The sequence below is a fragment of the Coenobita brevimanus genome, chromosome 24 (genome assembly GCF_032717465.1).
Source record: "Coenobita brevimanus isolate Jiangsu-jjx chromosome 24, ASM3271746v2, whole genome shotgun sequence".
In the NCBI taxonomy this organism is placed as follows: domain Eukaryota; kingdom Metazoa; phylum Arthropoda; class Malacostraca; order Decapoda; family Coenobitidae; genus Coenobita; species Coenobita brevimanus.
In genome coordinates this window covers 52,534,881-52,552,094 of record NC_136977.1, presented here as the reverse complement: position 1 = coordinate 52,552,094, position 17,214 = coordinate 52,534,881, and the positions used below count along the sequence as shown (strand labels likewise).

At 43.3% G+C, this 17,214-nt stretch overlaps 1 protein-coding gene across 1 annotated transcript in view; it reads left to right on the top strand.

Annotated features, from left to right (window-relative positions):
* Nucleotides 1-16,255, top strand: part of LOC145393381 (alpha-L-fucosidase-like) — a 39,838-nt gene extending 23,583 nt beyond the window's left edge. Inside the window, exons 7-10 of the mRNA XM_080267478.1 lie at nt 340-504; nt 5,698-5,831; nt 15,082-15,107; nt 16,124-16,255. Coding sequence (XP_080123604.1) covers nt 340-504; nt 5,698-5,831; nt 15,082-15,107; nt 16,124-16,255 — 457 coding nt within the window. The remainder of the gene's footprint in view (nt 1-339; nt 505-5,697; nt 5,832-15,081; nt 15,108-16,123) is intronic.
* The last annotated feature ends 959 nt before the right edge of the window (nt 16,256-17,214 follow it).

Below are 17,214 nucleotides of genomic sequence, written 5' to 3'. Positions count from 1 at the left end.
ATTATTATTATTATTACTGCCTCGTTGTCGTCTTCGTCGTCGCTGTTGTCGTTATTGTCTTGTTATTGTTGTTAATGTTTATGATGATGATGATGATGATGATGATGATGATGATTACTATTGTTATTACTGTTGTTGTTGTTGTCTTCGTCGTCGTCGTTGTTGTACTATTTCTATCATCACTGTGTTACTCTCTCGTGGATTCAAATAATTCGCATGAAGCACTGCCGTCCACGACCTAAATAATCCATCACTATATCATCCTTAGTCATCATAGTCTCGAAAGGAGTAATATGGACCTGACTATTGCTTATTCATCTTTATACAGATATTTATTGCAGGTAATATTCTGATCAACGCTGGTCCCACACACGACGGCCGTATTCCCGCCATCATGGAGGAGCGGCTGAGACAACTTGGGTGGTGGCTGGGGGTGAACGGCCAGGCGGTGTATGAGTCGAAGCCGTGGACGCACCAGAATGATTCCCTCACGCCAGGTGTATGGTACGTGCACCACATGTATGGACTCTATCGGCAATATATGTGTACTACGCGTGTGTCTGCCATAATGTATACAGGTAAGGAGCTGCCAGGTGACCAGATCATAAAGCGAGAATGCAGTGTCCTGGTGCTCTTGACACATCCTCCTCTAAAGGTTCACTCAAAGACAAGGTAAAAATTATGCCACATAATGAGTGATTTTTATTTTATGCGAGAAGGAAGGAATCAAAGGGAAAAAGTTCGCTCAGTTTTTCTTTCCAAGAGAAAAACAAAAGAAATGAAAGCCAAATAACATATCCAATCACTTCGAGACTTCTTGACAAACTCAGGATCATAGGCAGAGGGAAATGCAGTCCGAGGAAGACAGTTCCAGAGTTGACCTGTAGCATATATGAATGACTAAGAGTAACAGTTAACTCTTGCATTATAGTGTCGGACAGAGAAAGGATGGGAATGTACTGCCAGACAGGTGCCTACGCGTTGGCCGTGATGGAGGCATACAGGCAGAAGTTCAGACAAAACAACGACCAGCGACATAGGGATACATACCAATGCAACACATCGAAATGAGAGAGAAGTTGAAGAGAGTCGATGAGAGGAGGAGAGTTAATGAGGCGAAAAGCCTTTGGCTCCACTGTGTTTAGAAAAGCTGTATGTGGAGAACCCCCCCCAAATATGGGAGTCGTTCTCCACACAGGAGGGAATAAAGCCCCAACACGATGTTAACAGCGGCGCAGGGGTAAACAAAACACACAGTCGGCTTAGCACATCCAGTCTTGGAAGTAGATTTTGTGGGGCAGATAATATGATCTTTCCGTCATAGGTTCCTAGAGAAAGAAACTTCAAGGATTTTGAGAGATGATGAATGTCTATGTTTGTTGCTAAATATTATGGAATATTCTTGGGGAAGGTTATGACGAGTAAAAAATTGTAGGAACCGTTTTTGATGCACTAAAAAAATTGTAGGCATTGGTCCTGAGGATGACATAATGGGTTGTAATGGGGTACCGGGAGAAAATGATAATGGGAAGAGACTAAAGGATATGTGTCAGGAGAGGAGGTTGTGCATTTGTAACTCGTATTTCAAACACAGAGATGCACATAAATATACATGGTATAGAGGGAACGGGGATCGTGCTGAAAGAAGCCTGATTGATTACGTGCTCTTAGAGAGGTAGATGCTGGGAATGGTGGCTGATACGAGAGCCGTGAGAAGACGATCTGGATGTCTGTCAGATCATATGACTGTGGTATGCAAGATCAAGCCGAGAGGAGTGAGGTGGACCAGGAGAGAGAGCAGTAGTCAGGGAGAAAGACTGAAAGTTGAGAAGCTGAGGATCAAAGAAATGGCAGATGATTACGAGACCAAAGTAGAGGAGGAGTTAGAATCAGTGAACTGGAATGAAATGGATCTGGACAGCCTGTAGAATGCATATAGGGATTGCTTAGTCAGGAATGCTAAAGCAGTGTGTGGTGTGGCAAGAGTAACAACAAAGATGAAAGGTACGGCATGGTAGGATGAGGAGGTTAAGAGAGCGGTGGAGGAAAAGAGGAAGAAGTGGCTAAAGTGGTTACAGGATAGGGGTTCAGTTGAAATAAGAACTGAAAATATTGAGAGCAAGAAGCACGTAAAGAGACTAGTGAAGAGGAAAAAGAAGGAGCTAAATGATGATCTAGGAAGAAAAATGAACGCGAACTACTCCGAAAACAGGAAGTTATTCTGGAAAGAGGTGCGGAAATGTAGAAGTGAAAGCAGAAAGAAATGTGACGATGTGAAGGATGTAGGTGGTAGATTATTAACCCATGGTGATGAAGTCAGGACCAGATGGAAAGAATATTTTGAAAGTCTGATGAATGGGGATAGAGAGAGCAGAGCGGCTGTAAACATGATTGGTTTTGGGGGTGTGCAGAGGAGGAATGCAGTGCCAGGAGGCGTGACACTCGCACAGGTGAAGAGCGCTGTGAAGCGGCTGAAAAATGAGAAAGCAACTGGGGTTGTGGAGGTGTATGCAGAAATGATTAAGTGTAGTGGAAAGAGTGGAATGAAGTGCTTGTTGGAGATATGTAAGAAGGCATGGATGAGTGAAACTGTGCCTGCAGAGTAGAAAAAGGCTGTGATTGTACCCCTGTACAAAAATAAAGGTGAGCGAAGTGAATACAAGAATTATCGTGGCATAAGTTTATTAAGTGTGGTAGGGAAGGTATATGGAAGAATTATTATAGAGAAAGTATGAGAGATATCAGAAGTCCTAATGAGTGACGAACAGGGTGACTTTAGGAGTGGCAGAGGATGTGTGGATCAAATATTTGCAGTGAGACAGATAGCAGAGAAGGTTTGTGAGAAGGGCCATAAGGTGTTTATGGCATTCATGGATCTGGAAAAAGCATACGACAAAGTGGACAGGGAAGGATTGTGGAAAGTTTGGCGCATATACGGTGTAGATGGTAAGCTGCTAGGTGCTGTCAAGAGTTTTTATGATGGTAGTGACGCATGTGTAAGGGTTAATGGGCATCTATGTGAATGGTTCACGATCGGTGTGGGCGTGCGACAAGGTTGTGTGATGTCCCCATGGTTGTTCAATATATATATTGATGGGATGATGAGAGAAGTAAAAACACGAGTAATGGAGAGAGGGATGGCGTTGGTAATGAATGGTGATGGATGGAATATCTCAAATTTGTTGTATGCTGATGATGCAGAACTGCTTGCAAGTACTGGACAAGAACTTGGTAGACTAGTGCAGAGTTTTGCTTATGTGTGTGAGCTTCGTGCCTTGAGAGTAAATGTAGAAAAGAGTAAAGTGATGGTTATTGAGAGAGAAGGTGACGTTACAGTGAATGGAGAAAGACTGGAATTGGTGAGAGAGTTCAAATACGTGGGTACAGTGATAGAAAAGAGAGGAAAATGTGCAAAAGAAGTTGAAAGTAGAGTGACACAAGGAAGAAAAGTAGCTGGTGCAATGAAGGCCTTGATAAGAAACAGAGGCTTGAGTGTTGCAGCTGCACGAGGCTTACATGAAAAAGTGTTAGTGCCAACTTTAACATATGGGTGTGAGGCTATGGTGTGGCATGAAAATGAAAGTCAAGAATAAAAGCAGTGGAGACGGGACTGCTGAGGAATGTATGTGGAGTACAGGGGGTGGATAGGAGTGAGGAAGTCGGTGGACACCAGAATCGAAGAGAGTGTACTGAGATAGTATGGTCACGTGGAGAGAATGGATAACAATAGAGTGGTGAAAAAGGTATATCTGAGCGAATTTGAAGGAGGGAGGAGGCGAGGTAGGCCAAGGAGAAGGTTGAGGGATATGGTGGATGAGTGTGTGAGGAAGAGAGGTTTGGAAGTCAGTGAGGCTAGGGAACTGACAAAAGATTGAGCTGGCTGGATGAATGTTGTGAGGAGAAGTGCATGATCAGGGATTTGACACCCCTTTTAACGTGACAACGTCCGGATTGACTCAGTCGGATACGTTTATGTGAAGTCACAGAACGTGGTGAATGATTTTGGCGTATCCGATAGAGCCAGGATTCCGGGGGCTTGAATGATGAGTGCATGGAAACGTTGCCCATTGGACTGGGTAAATTTGGGCTGTATGGACGTTGCTACTCCTCACCCTGCCCTAGGGTGGGAAAGGAGGTCCGGATGATGATGATGATGATGATAAAAACAATATTATTTTTTTACCCGAATCAGAAATGATGGCCAGATCATAAATTATATGTGCCATAGCCTCATCCTGTGAATGCTTAAATAACTACTGTGAGGGATGCTGAGAGTAGCGGGAGGATATGTGAAGGGTGGAGTCGTCAGCATACGAGTGAATAGGGTTAGGTGTGCAGTTCAGATCATAGACGAATAGAAGGAAGAAGGTTGGTGACAGGACAGAACCCTGAGGACACTGCTGACAGATTTGGAAAAGAAACCGTAGCTGTCTACAACAGCAGCTACAGAACGACCAAAAAGGAAGCTTGAGATTAAGGCGCAGATGGAAGAACAGAAACAGCAAGGGAACAATATGAAAATTAAAAAACTGTGCCAGATGCGGTCGAAAGCTTTTGACGTTACAAGTACAGTGCCAACCGTTTCGCCAGTCCTGAAAGAAGGATAACTAAGAATCAGCTGAACAAATAGCTAAGAGAGAGTTCGCCAGTGAAGCGTCCCTGGCGAAACTCGTACTGGCGGTCAGAAAGAAGGTTATGGAAGGAAAACTGCGTCAAAATCTGCCTGTTTAGGATAGATTCTGAGACTTTAGAAACACAAGATATTAAAGCAACTAGACGAAAGTATGTATGTGCGAGACGGTGCAATGTCCTTCTGCTCCTGACATATCTTTCATTACAAGTTTACTCTGAAACAAATATGAAAATTTATGGAGTAATGTGCTTCCTCTCCTAAAATGTATAATGATTGAGGGTTTGCAATGTCCGTCTGCTCCTAAGATATATATGGGTGATAGTGTGTCATGTCCAGCTTCTCATAACATACTGTATATTTTGCAGGTTTATTTTGCACATTAAACTCATATACCCTTTGTGTGCTGTGGATGCAAACTATGTCGATATCAGAAATATTATAAGTACCCTACAAGCGAATATGTAGCTGTAAGAAATGTTGAGAAATCTCGTATGTCAGCTACAGTATTTTTTATCACCTGACGGAACTGGACCATGCCTATAACGTGAATAGTCGCTGCTGCAGGAAATTCAATGGGCCTTAGGTACGTATGAGTCTCCTTCGTTACTAGTCAAATCAAGACACCAATCTGACGACGCCTGACCTTCGAGTTATGGCCTTTTTATCCTTTGTCATTAAGTCATAGATCATAATTTTTTTACTTTAACTTGATTCAGATTTTCGTTCTTTTACTGCCTTTTCCGGTAGCTCAGTGGCAGAAAAAGACAGTACTACGGCTTGACATCCTTTATATGGCCCTTCTTCGTGACTAGCAGCATATTCTAGTGTTAATCCCTTGTTACAACTTAGCATTCAAGGTGGACAGATGGCAATTTTAGGCCACGTTAGAGTAAAAAGGGTATAGTCGAATCAACCCACCAATCTGACTACATCTGACACGTTACGGTCATTCAATATAACCCACACTATAACAAACGTCCCTTAAAGAACTAATAGATCTGTTGCTGTTTGCTTTCCTTTGTGCTCCTTTGTACCGTCGACTCTTGACGTACCTTCCATTGCAGGTACACTCAGAAGGAAGGCACCGTGTACGCTATAGTGCTGACGTGGCCTCCAGGTGATGTGCTGGTGTTGGGATCTGTTCGGCCATCTGCAGTACCCATATTGTTCACGCACATCTCAATGCTGGGATATCAGGGTGCTCTACAGGTATTTGTACTCTCTCTCTCTCTCTCTCTCTCTCTCTCTAAATGTCGCTACGTAAGAGGTGTAACGCAATCTTCAGCCACTTGGAATACGACTCTGTGTCCGATTAGGGCTCAGTGTGCAGCCCCAACTCACTGCTTTTATGCGGCCTTACCAGAAATCCCTAAAATAAGCAAAATTACCCACATCCCTTGTGCAGCTTCACCAAAAATGCTTAAAATGAGCTGAGTTACTTGATTTCCTTACATGACCTTACCAAAAAAATGCCTAAAATAAGCACAGTTACCCACTTCCCTTATGCGGCCTCACTAAAAATTCTTAAAAATGAGCCGTTCCTTCACTGCCGGGTGACGTCAAGGGATGTGTGGAAGTACTTTTAGGGACACGAATATCAACCCACCTCCTGTCGAAAAACAACGAGGTGAAGAGCAATTACTTTTGAACCTTAATGACTTTACCTTCGAAAACCCAATAAGCTACAGGTAATATGGTATAGGAGTCATAATTGTTCGACCAAAAAGAGGATCGATATTATAGCCCACAGTACCCCATGGGCCCATATGCTGGGTAACGCCGAGAGGTGCACGGCATTATTACATAATGAAACCAGACACCATCGTTTATTTTTTACTGAGGTTCTTTATATACCACTCAGTACAAGCCCCAACACTCTGGGGAACACTGTCGCTGAAGGGCAAGCAGGGAGGGGTGCGTGAGAGCAAAGTGTTACATTACACATATATGACATAAAAGGTATAGAAGTAATTAACAGTACAAGCACACTAATGAACACAGAGATACAATGACACATACATGGTACAAAGTTGTAGTAACTAGCATTACAAATTTAGGAATGAGCAATGGGATACAATAACACACACATATGTACAGTCGTGGCCATAAATAATCACCTATACCCCTGTACCCCATGCCTCAGACTGGCTCCTTTATGCGCGGCAAGTCACACTGGAGTAAGAGGGGCTGAGAGGGAGAGGCCAGAGAGAGAAGGGCAGGTGGGTGGGGGGACGAATGATGGTGCTTGGGTGGAGTGAGGGAGGGGAGGGAGGGTAGGTAGGGGAGGGAGAATGAAATATGAAGTTGTGGCCACATAATTGTCTATTTTCTTTCATTCAGGGCATCATATAAAGGAGTTACTATTCGGTAGATAAAGCTGCATTACACCTTGTATAGCGGCGTCAGATAACAAGCTTTAGATAGGTGGTGATATCAAGGACTGGTTCGTGAGAGAAGTATACTGACGTGACATCAACATTTGTGCGGAGCCAGATATTTGTGTTTATCCGTGTATTTTGACTTCAGACGCAGAATGGAATCTGGATGGCTTTGACTTCCGTAATGTTTGTGTAAGAAACGTCCTCTACCCTTACATGTAATTAATTTTTGGAACTAAATATTATATGCAACCTTTGACATGGCTGTGTCCACAGTAAATATGATCACCCTCGCGGTATACACTCCCTTTATACACTCACCCTCATGTAAATTCAGTAATTATTTAATGACATCTCTATATGAAAAGGCTATTTAAAATAGATGTGCATAAAAAGTAAATAAATTTGATGTCTGTGCTCATGGGTGGATAGAGTACCGGTATCTCTCATTACCTGTTAGAGGGAAAATGAAACAATATCCTTCCCAAACTCCCAAAGTATATCTGTGTCAATGTTTACCGACACTGGTCAAGCCAAAGTAACCAGGAAAGCCTTAGTAAGTAGTCCAGTGGCCTCATGCCTTAAAAACCTCATGCAGGCGTCGCGGCACAGGGAAAACAATGTTGTTGATGGTTACCTGGTTTCGTCTGAACAGCTCCCACTCGTCTTTGGTGTGCTGGAGGAGGCGGACCCGTGTCCTCTCGTTCTTTGGCTTCCACGCATAAGGTGACCAGATTTATTAGAGCTAAAAGCGGGACATTGTCACGTGTGTGTGTATATATATATATAAATAGAGAGAGAGAGAGAGAGAGAGAGAGAGAGATACGCTGACTTAAATGCGAGTGACAGCGACGGCTGCCACGCAACACCTCACCCTGAGGCTGCTAATTAAACACTAATGTCTCAAACGAACTCCAATGACCAATATACAGTACGGTACGGTGAATGGGCCGACCAAAGTTACCAGTTAGTATTACAGATTTTATATTAACAATTCGGTATTTCATTTGGTTTGGATTAGGCATAATTTTACTAATTCATCGTAATTTCATAAAAGAAGGTTATATTATATCTAATGCAATAGTAATTTTCTAAAAGCGCGATATTTTAGATAATTTGCACAAAAAAGCAGGACGTTTTACTCACAATTAAAAAGCGGGACAGATGGAAAAAAAAAAAAAAAAAAAGCGAGACTGTCCCGCCTTAAGGCGGGCCTATGGTCGCCTTATCCACGTGTTGACAATCTGGCCCAACTCAGTCTCGATGGCTCTGCACTAATAATTGATCTGTCACGTCAGTATACTTCTCTCACGAACCAGTCCTTGATATCACCACCTATCTAAAGCCTGTTATCTGACGTCGCTATACAAGGTGTAATGCAGCTTTACCGAATAGTAACTCCTTTATATGATGCCCTGAATGAAAGAAAATAGACAATTATGTGGCCACAACTTCGCATTTCATTCTCCCTCCCCTGCCTACCCTCCCTCCCCTCCCTCACTCCACCCAAGCACCATCATTCGTCCCCCAACCCACCTGTCCTTCTCTCTCTGGCCTCTCCCTCTCAGCCCCTCTTACTCCAGTGTGACTTGCCGCGCATAAAGGAGCCAGTCTGAGGCATGGGGTACAGGAGTATAGGTGATTATTTATGGCCACGACTGTACATAAGTATGCAGAGAGAGGCACATATGCACACATACTTATACGTATATATCTATACATACATGTATATATTCAGGCACTGTATGTACTGTATGTACAGGATAGGGACGCATGTATAAAGATATGGGTATGTGTACAGATGTGCATACATATACATACGCTACATGCACATATATATGCTATCCACATACACATACTGTATACACGGAGACATATGTATACATATGCACTCTAAATGGATACATACTCGTATACATTGTCACATACAGAGGTAGATAGATAATGAGAAATCTATCTGTCTATCTATTGCCAGACGCCTCAATCCCGTTTGGGGTGGCCACAAACAAATCGTCTCCAAGTCGCCCTGTCCCCCGCCATTTCACTGCCCTGCTCCCAACTCACACCCCCCTCTCTCATATACCTCTCCACCCCATCCCTCCATCTCATCCTTGGCCTCCCCCTCCCTCTTCCCCCCCTCCACCTCACTCACATACACTCTCTTCGTCAGTCTTTCACCCTCCATCCTCTCCACATGGCCAAACCACCTCAGTGTGTTCCTCATAACGCTTCTTATCACATCCACATCCACACCACAACGCTCCTTTATATCCTCATTCGTCAGTCTGTCTCTCCACGTGACTCCACAGGCTCCTCTTAAATAACTCATTTCCACTGCTCTCACTCTTGACTTGTGTCCTTCCAACAACGTCCAAGCTTCACTTCCGTACGTTAGAGTTGGTATCACAATACTGTCATGTAGTAACTTTTTCACTTCCATGCTCACTTCCCTGTTTCTTATGAGAAATGATACTCTTTAATAAGTTGCACCTGATGTGTAGGTGTGTGAACAACACACACACACACACACACACACACACACACACACACACACACACACACACACACACACACACACACACACACACACACACACAGTTCAGACGTCAATCAGGTTTGGTAAGACTTGATTTAAAGGATGACCAAGCAAATGTGTTACTTAAAAAAAAAAGTTCAGTGTTGTATTTTTTTAAAAGAGTATTTTGACATTAATAAAAGATTTTAATGAATTTTGAAGTTCGTTTCACATCGTCATATCATTTCTTAATATGGATTACGTAGAGGTATAGGTCATATTTGCACGTTCACTATTTCCACAAAATTGCACTATTAGAGGCTGTCTTACTTCACCCCCCCCCCCACTCGCTGACCTGGGGAGCAAACTCTGGCTGCAGTGTTCTCGCCCACTTGTTTCCTTCCCTCTTTCGAATGATTGACCATTTGCGAGTTTGCGGCTGAGAGGAAGTTTAAAATATTGACCCCCCTGGGGGTAGGTTTTTTTTTTCAAGAATACTCCCCCAGTATCCCTGCTTGTCGTAAAAGGCGACTAAAAGGGTTGGCGGAGGGTTAGTGCCCCTCCCCGGAAAACAACTAACTAAAAAAACAAACAATAAGCCTCGGACAAGGACTGACCAAACGATGACGACCAAGGACCGGACAAAGGACATGGTTATCGGAACGTGGAATGTAAGGGGAGCAAATGATGAAGTGAAAGAGAGAGAGATTGTCCAGGTGCTTGAGGGTGCGAAAGTGGATGTATGTGGAATAACTGAAACAAAATGGAGAGGAGAAAGTGTGAGAGCATGGGAGTATGGATGGGGTATATGTGCAGGAGTAGGTGAGAATGAGAGGGCAAAGGAAGGAGTATGTATAGTTGTGAGTAAAAGATGGAAGAGGAGCATAAGACAGTATGGATCAGTTGGGTCAAGCATTGTGTGGGTAAAGTTGAAAGTTGGAATACAAATGTGGGCGATTGTGTGTGTGTATGCACCAACGCAAGATCGTGCTAGAAGAGTGAGAGAAGAGTTCTGGACAAATGTAGAAGTGTGCATGGAAAAGTTTGGAAGGAATGAGAGAGTGTTTTTGATTGGTGATATGAATGGTAAAGTTGGGAATGTGAAGATGGATGGAATAGTTGGTGAGTGGGGTGTGCATGCTGAGATAGATGAGAATGGGAGTGCGTTAGTGGACATTTGTGCTGGGAGGGGGTTGGTGATAGCCAATACCCTCTTCAGGCATAAAATGATCCACAGGTATACATGGCGAGTGATGAGAAGGGTGGGTGGTGAACTGAATGAAAGGAAGGCAATGATTGATTATGTGTGTGTGGATGAAAGGATGCGAAGATGTGTAAAGGATGCAAGAGTGTATAGAGGTTGGGGGAGTGGACTTTCTGACCACTACTTGGTGGTGGCCAGAATTAGAATGCAAGTAAGATGGAGGAATAGAAGAAGGGAAAGACGAGAGGAAGGAGTAGTTGCAAGGAGAGTGGAAAGGTTACAAGAGGATGCGAAAAAGGCAGAGTATAAGAGAGAAGTGGAGGAACGATTGGGCAAATATGAATTGGAGCAGATGGGAGACGTGGAAGGTGTGTGTAAGATATTTACAGAAGAAATATGTGCAGCATGTGATGTGGTGTGTGGAAGGAAGAGAAGACGGAGGGGGGTGCAAGGAACAGCGTGGTGGACTGAAGAGGTGAAACAGGCTGTGGCACAAAAGAAGAAAGCATACAATGAATGGATGAGAAATAGGGGCATGGAAGAAGTTGAGAGGCGGAAGAGAGAGTCATATGTAGAAAGAAAGAGAGAGGTGAAAAGATTAGTAAGAGAGAGTAAGAAGAGAGTGGATGAGGAATTTGGAAGGAATTTGAGTGTAAAGTGGAGGGACTGTAAGAAAATGTTCTGGAGAGAGGTGAAAAGAGTAAGACAGGGTGGAAGTGAAGTTAGCAGGGGAGTGAAAGATAAAAATGGTAGATTACTAGTGGAGAAGGGAGAAAAAGTGAGCAGATGGAGAGAACACTTTAAGGAATTGTTGAACGTAGAGGATGGAAGTAATGCGAGTATAAGTGGCTGGGGAATGGCTGGGAGAAGGAGGGAGGTGAGAAGACAGGAAGAAATCAGTAGGATAGAAGTTGTGGAAGCAATGAAGAAAGTTAAATCGGGGAAAGCCCCAGGAATTGATGGAGTGTGTGGTGAAATGCTGAAGCATGGGGGAGAGATAGTAGTAGAATGGATGTGGAAGATGTGCAGATTGGCCTGGGAGGAAGGTAGAGTCCCGGAGGATTGGAAGTCAGGTATAATTATTCCCTTGGACAAAGGAAAAGGGGAAAAAGAAGTGTGTGGTAATCATAGGGGCATTTGTCTTCTTAGTATAATAGGACAAGTGTATGGTAGAATACTTATAGATAGAGTTAGAGAAAGAACAGAGAAATTAGTTGGAGAAGAACAGGGAGGCTTTAGGAAGAGAAGAGGTTGTGTAGACAGATATTCATTCTTAGATCTTTAGTGGAAAAGTTTCTAGAGAAGGGAAAGAAGTTGTATGCGGCTTTCATGGATTAGGAGAAAGCATATGACAGGGTGGATAGACAAGGATTGTGGAAAGTGTTAAGAATATATGGAGTAGATAGGAAGTTGTTGAATGCTGTGAAGAGTATGTACGATGGTGCGAAGGCTGCAGTGCGTGTGGATGGTGAACTAAGTGAATTTTTCTCTTTGAAAGTTGGTTTGAAACAGGGATGTGTCATGTCTCCATGGTTGTTCAATCTGTACATGGATGGGGTAATAAAAGAGGTACAAGGTAGGGTAGTGGATGTTGGAGTGGCCCTGGTGAGAGAGGATAGTGTTTGGAAACTCCCTGTACTGTTGTTTGCAGATGATACTGTGTTGTTGAGTGAAGACGAAGGGGAGCTGCAAGGCTTGGTGGATGAGTTTGAGAGAGTGTGTAAGAAACGGAATCTAAAGGTGAATGTAGGGAAGAGTAAAGTGATGGTCTTCGAGATAGGTGAAGTTAGTGAATGTACAGAGAGGTTGGATGGTGAGGAATTGGAAAATGTGAGTGCGTTTAAGTACTTAGGTAGTGTGATGAGTAAGGATGGAGGTTTGGAGGGTGAAGTGCTTGAAAGGGTACAGCAGGGAAGAAAGGTTGCTGGTTCTTTGAAAGCAGTGATAAGAAACAGAGAAGTGAGTATGGAAGTGAAAAAGTTACTACATGACAGTATTGTGATACCAACTCTAACGTACGGAAGTGAAGCTTGAACATTGTTGGAAGGACACAAGTCAAGAATGAGAGCAGTGGAAATGAGTTATTTAAGAGGAGCCTGTGGAGTCACGTGGAGAGACAGGCTGACGAATGGGGATATAAATGAGCGTTGTGGTGTGGATGTGGATGTGATAGGAAGCGTTATGAGGAACACACTGAGGTGGTTTGGCCATGTGGAGAGGATGGAGGGTGAAAGACTGACGAAGAGAGTGTATGTGAGTGAGGTGGAGGGGGGAAGAGGGAGGGGGAGGCCGAGGATGAGATGGAGGGATGGGGTGGAGAGGTATATGAGAGAGGGGGGTGTGAGTTGGGAGCAGGGCAGTGAAATGGCGGGGGACAGGGCGACTTGGAGGCGATTTGTTTGTGGCCACCCCAAACGGGATTGAGGCGTCTGGCAATAGATAGATAGATAGATAGATATTTTTCAGAGTATCATAATAATTCGTATTTAAAAATGAATAAATATCGTGTGATAATAGCTTTGACGTAATGTTAAGTACTTGCTGAACAATACTATGTTTGGATTTTGCAATTAATAAGGAAAATAATTAGTATTTTCCCTTACTTTTGGTGAAGATTTGATCAAAGACGACCGAATGTCAGCCACCGTATATTTTTATCGTCCGCTTTTAGCAAGGCAAGGCGATATAGCTTTTGTGTGTGTGTGTGTGTGTGTGTGTGTGTGTGTGTGTGTGTGTGTGTGTGTGTGTGTGTGTGTGTGTAATTCACCGGGTGGGTCAGCATCACGTGATGGTTGTGATCATCAGCATTTTACCCTCCCGGAAGAGAGCTGAGAGCTCATATAGTCCGATCTAAGGGCAAAGCCTTGACCTTCACACACGCACACACCCATCCTCTTGCTCAAGGAGGACAATGACCATCCGTTTCGTCAGTAAAATTTTTCGCCCAAGGTGCGAACCCCCGTCTTAGCAGATGCTAAGCGAGAGCGTTACCACTGAGCCGGAGAGCGGTGTTTTTTAAGAAGTAGGGTCGAATCGAAGACACCTTTGTTAGAATCTCAGGTGTGTGTGTGTGTGTGTGTGTGTGTGTGTGTGTGTGTGTGTGTGTGTGTGTGTGTGTGTGTGTGTGTGTGTGTGTGTGTGTGTGTGTGTGTGTTTGTGTGTTGGCTGCTAAAATATCTTGAAAAGTCGGGGGCGAATTTTCACCAAACCTTCAGGAAGTAGCAACTATGTGGATGTGCAGACGCCTATTATTTTTGGCGAGGATTTAATCAAGGACGACCGAATGCCAGCCGCCATTTATTTATTTATTTATTTATTTTTTTTATGTAACATTTTTTTTTGTGAAACGCGGTGACTGAATTCCGTAGAGTTTAGCGAATTATCTTCATATTTGGTTTGTGCTGTACAGTAGGTAGCTTTTTTTTGTTTTTTGTTTTTTATGTGTTCAACTCTGGGCATAGGCTTCACAGCCTGCTATCAAGGCCCAGCAGTCCTCCTACATACCATACACCTCTACATGTCACCACTTCAGCACTAACACCCACCATCCATATTGAATACATGCTAGGGCTGTCTCATACAGGACTGGTTTATTGGTATTAGCGTGGGTATTTTTATGACATGTCGGCGGGTCTACTGGTAGATCAGTAAAGCCTGATTTAATGAAGTTCAAATCCTTAAACTGTTCCCTGCCCCAGCCGGGATTTGAACCTGGGTCCGTTAGGACTGCAGGCCAGCTCTCTACCGATTGAGCCACGCCTCCCCCTGCTTATAGAGTAGCCAACAACATATTTTGGAGGGCGATTAGCATTCGGCTCTCGGGTGCTTTTGTTTAATTAAGGAAATAGTTGGTGTTTTGTCAGAGCTGTTTTCATACATTTTTCTTTCTTCAACGCGATTTGTACTAATAGAAAGAAAATAATCAGTGTCATATAATTATTATACTTCTTTGTAGCCTCCAACCCACAAGTAGTCAGTTGAGAAGAAAATACATATCCTTGGCCTTCAGAGACTGAAATGTAAGTGTAACTCTCTGTGTGTGTGTGTGTGTGTGTGTGTGTGTGTGTGTGTGTGTGTGTGTGTGTGTGTGTGTGAAAAGCAAGAGTAAAACATCAGACATCCTCGTAGTGGAGATGCCTATAACACTTCATGCTGTCCAGTCACTCTGGTGCAGGAGAGGGATGCCTTCACGTGGTGGCGGGCCCGGTCATACAGACGTCCCTCAACGCCCTCTCTATCCCCTGAGAAACTACTACTACTACTACTACTACTGTCACGAATCAATTCGCGACATTTCCCTTTTGTGAGAAGCCACGAACTATTAGTGGAAAACTCACTGCGTATCGCTCAGCTAACCGTTTCTCCCTCCATTTCGGGGTACACTTTTCAAAACATTCGTCACTGTTTTCAAAAGTGACCGATTTAATGCACGTCACTAAGTGCTGTACTGAGCGATACTATTGTTTTCTTATTGTTCGCCCCTGCTTGCACTTGACCGTTAAAAATGCGGCCTAGTGCTCCGCTTTTGTTCCCACGACTTAGTCGAGTGTTTGTTGTGACGGAGAGAGGTCCTGTGCTACAGAAGTGAGAGTAGAGAGAGGTCAGCTAGTACCCAGACTCCGCTTGACACAGCCCCCAGACTCCCATCCTAGATTTGGGTGATACACAGCATTCATCGACCGGTATTTCCTTTTGTATAATCCTAGTTTTAAGAGCTTAGTTAAGGTGTTTTTCCTAGGCGTAAGTATTTAGAGTTTGTGTGTGTGAGTGAGTGAGTGCGTCTCATTTAATTTGATTTGAATTGTAACGTTAAATTTATTTTTTGTGATTAATAAATTTAACAGTTCCTTTCTTGAGCTCAATGTAAAGTAAAATCTTGTTTCATTTAATCCAAATTAAGCTTATTTTCCATATAGCTCCTAGCTGGCATAAACGTTTGCTTTCATAACTGGTACTTAGACCAGTCTTGTTGTATTAACTTAAAATCCGTTGTGCCAGGAGTTAATGCATCAGCAAGAACCTGATGTTATTATTATTAGTATTAGTTATTTATTGTCAGGGGTGATGTAACTTTCTCCAGAGGCTAACAGTACAGTAATTCAGCAATTGTGAGTAATTAGTCTCTGCTGTGTACTGTTGAGAAAGTTTATAAATTCTCGATCTTAGAGAATCGTAGCAAGTCAGCGTAAAGTTATCGTTGCTTGATGTAGCAAGACAATCATTGTCTCTGCTCTTCAATATTATTGAATATTATTATCAATTTAAATAACATTTAAGCAATTATTTTAAAAACACAGTGATATAAAAACCCCGTGACAACTACTACTACTACTACTACTACTGCTACTACTACTACTACTATATCTATCTATCCGTCACTCTTCTATCTGCAGTTCAAAGCGGTGAAAAGAGGGCTTCAAGTGGTGTTTCCCCGAATGTCAGAAGTGGACGGACAGTGGGCATGGGTGCTGTCGATGCGAGGGGTCTATCCAGCCACCAATCACATCGCTTCTGTCGCGGAGTAACCAAGTGGACCAACACTACCTGGACCAGAAAAACTGTCTTGGATTTTACTATTATCCTTGAAATTAATCCCATGCTTGTTAGAAGAATTTAGCTCCCTGTATACGATTCCATTTGGTCTGTGAGAAGCCCATCCATGACTGGGGTTACTCAAGGCAATAGCCAACCTCTCCACTAAGTCTTTCCTGAAGCAATGGAGAGAAATGTGTTTAAGGGGAAAAGATACGTCCAGGGAGGAAAATGGGTTAATGGAATGAAACGAGGTCAATGGGAGAACATAGGTGGGTGGAGGAGATGATCCCTAGGGGGGTGTAGCTGGAATTGGGCTTATGTGCTAGTACCCTCAAAATAATCTCCCTCTTTAACCAATCCCATCCACTGGAATGACACCCTAAAATTCTAGAACTTAATATTGATACACACATGGCCTTGCCTCAACATCAAGCAGCACTAATGAAAGCAGTCCTGTCAACTCATTTCCCTGAAAATCTTACAGGCACTTTTCACGGACATCACTCTACTTCAGACTAAACAAGGCCCAAGCACGCCCTGCTTCACACAGACCCATAACACTACTTTACTTGCCATCCAAAATATCTGAACGCCTAAGTCTTAAAACAAGTCACACTTCATCATGTTCTCCCATTCTTCCTCAAAACATGGTTTTAAAGCACTAAACTTCACAGACACTATACTAATCAACCTAACACAACACACCTGACAGCATTAACTCTGCGAGACCCGCACGATGTGTACACTGCTAACAACAAACATTAATAAAGCCTTTGATGCCACCTCCCAACAGAAACCGCCTACAACACAAACATGGAGGACAATACCAAATGTTGTCTTGTCAAAACGCTTCAGGACAAGTCATCACGTACACGAAACTTCCCTAACGGAGTTCCACAGGGGTCCAATCTTTCACCTACACCCTTCAGCCTATACATGGCTGATATTC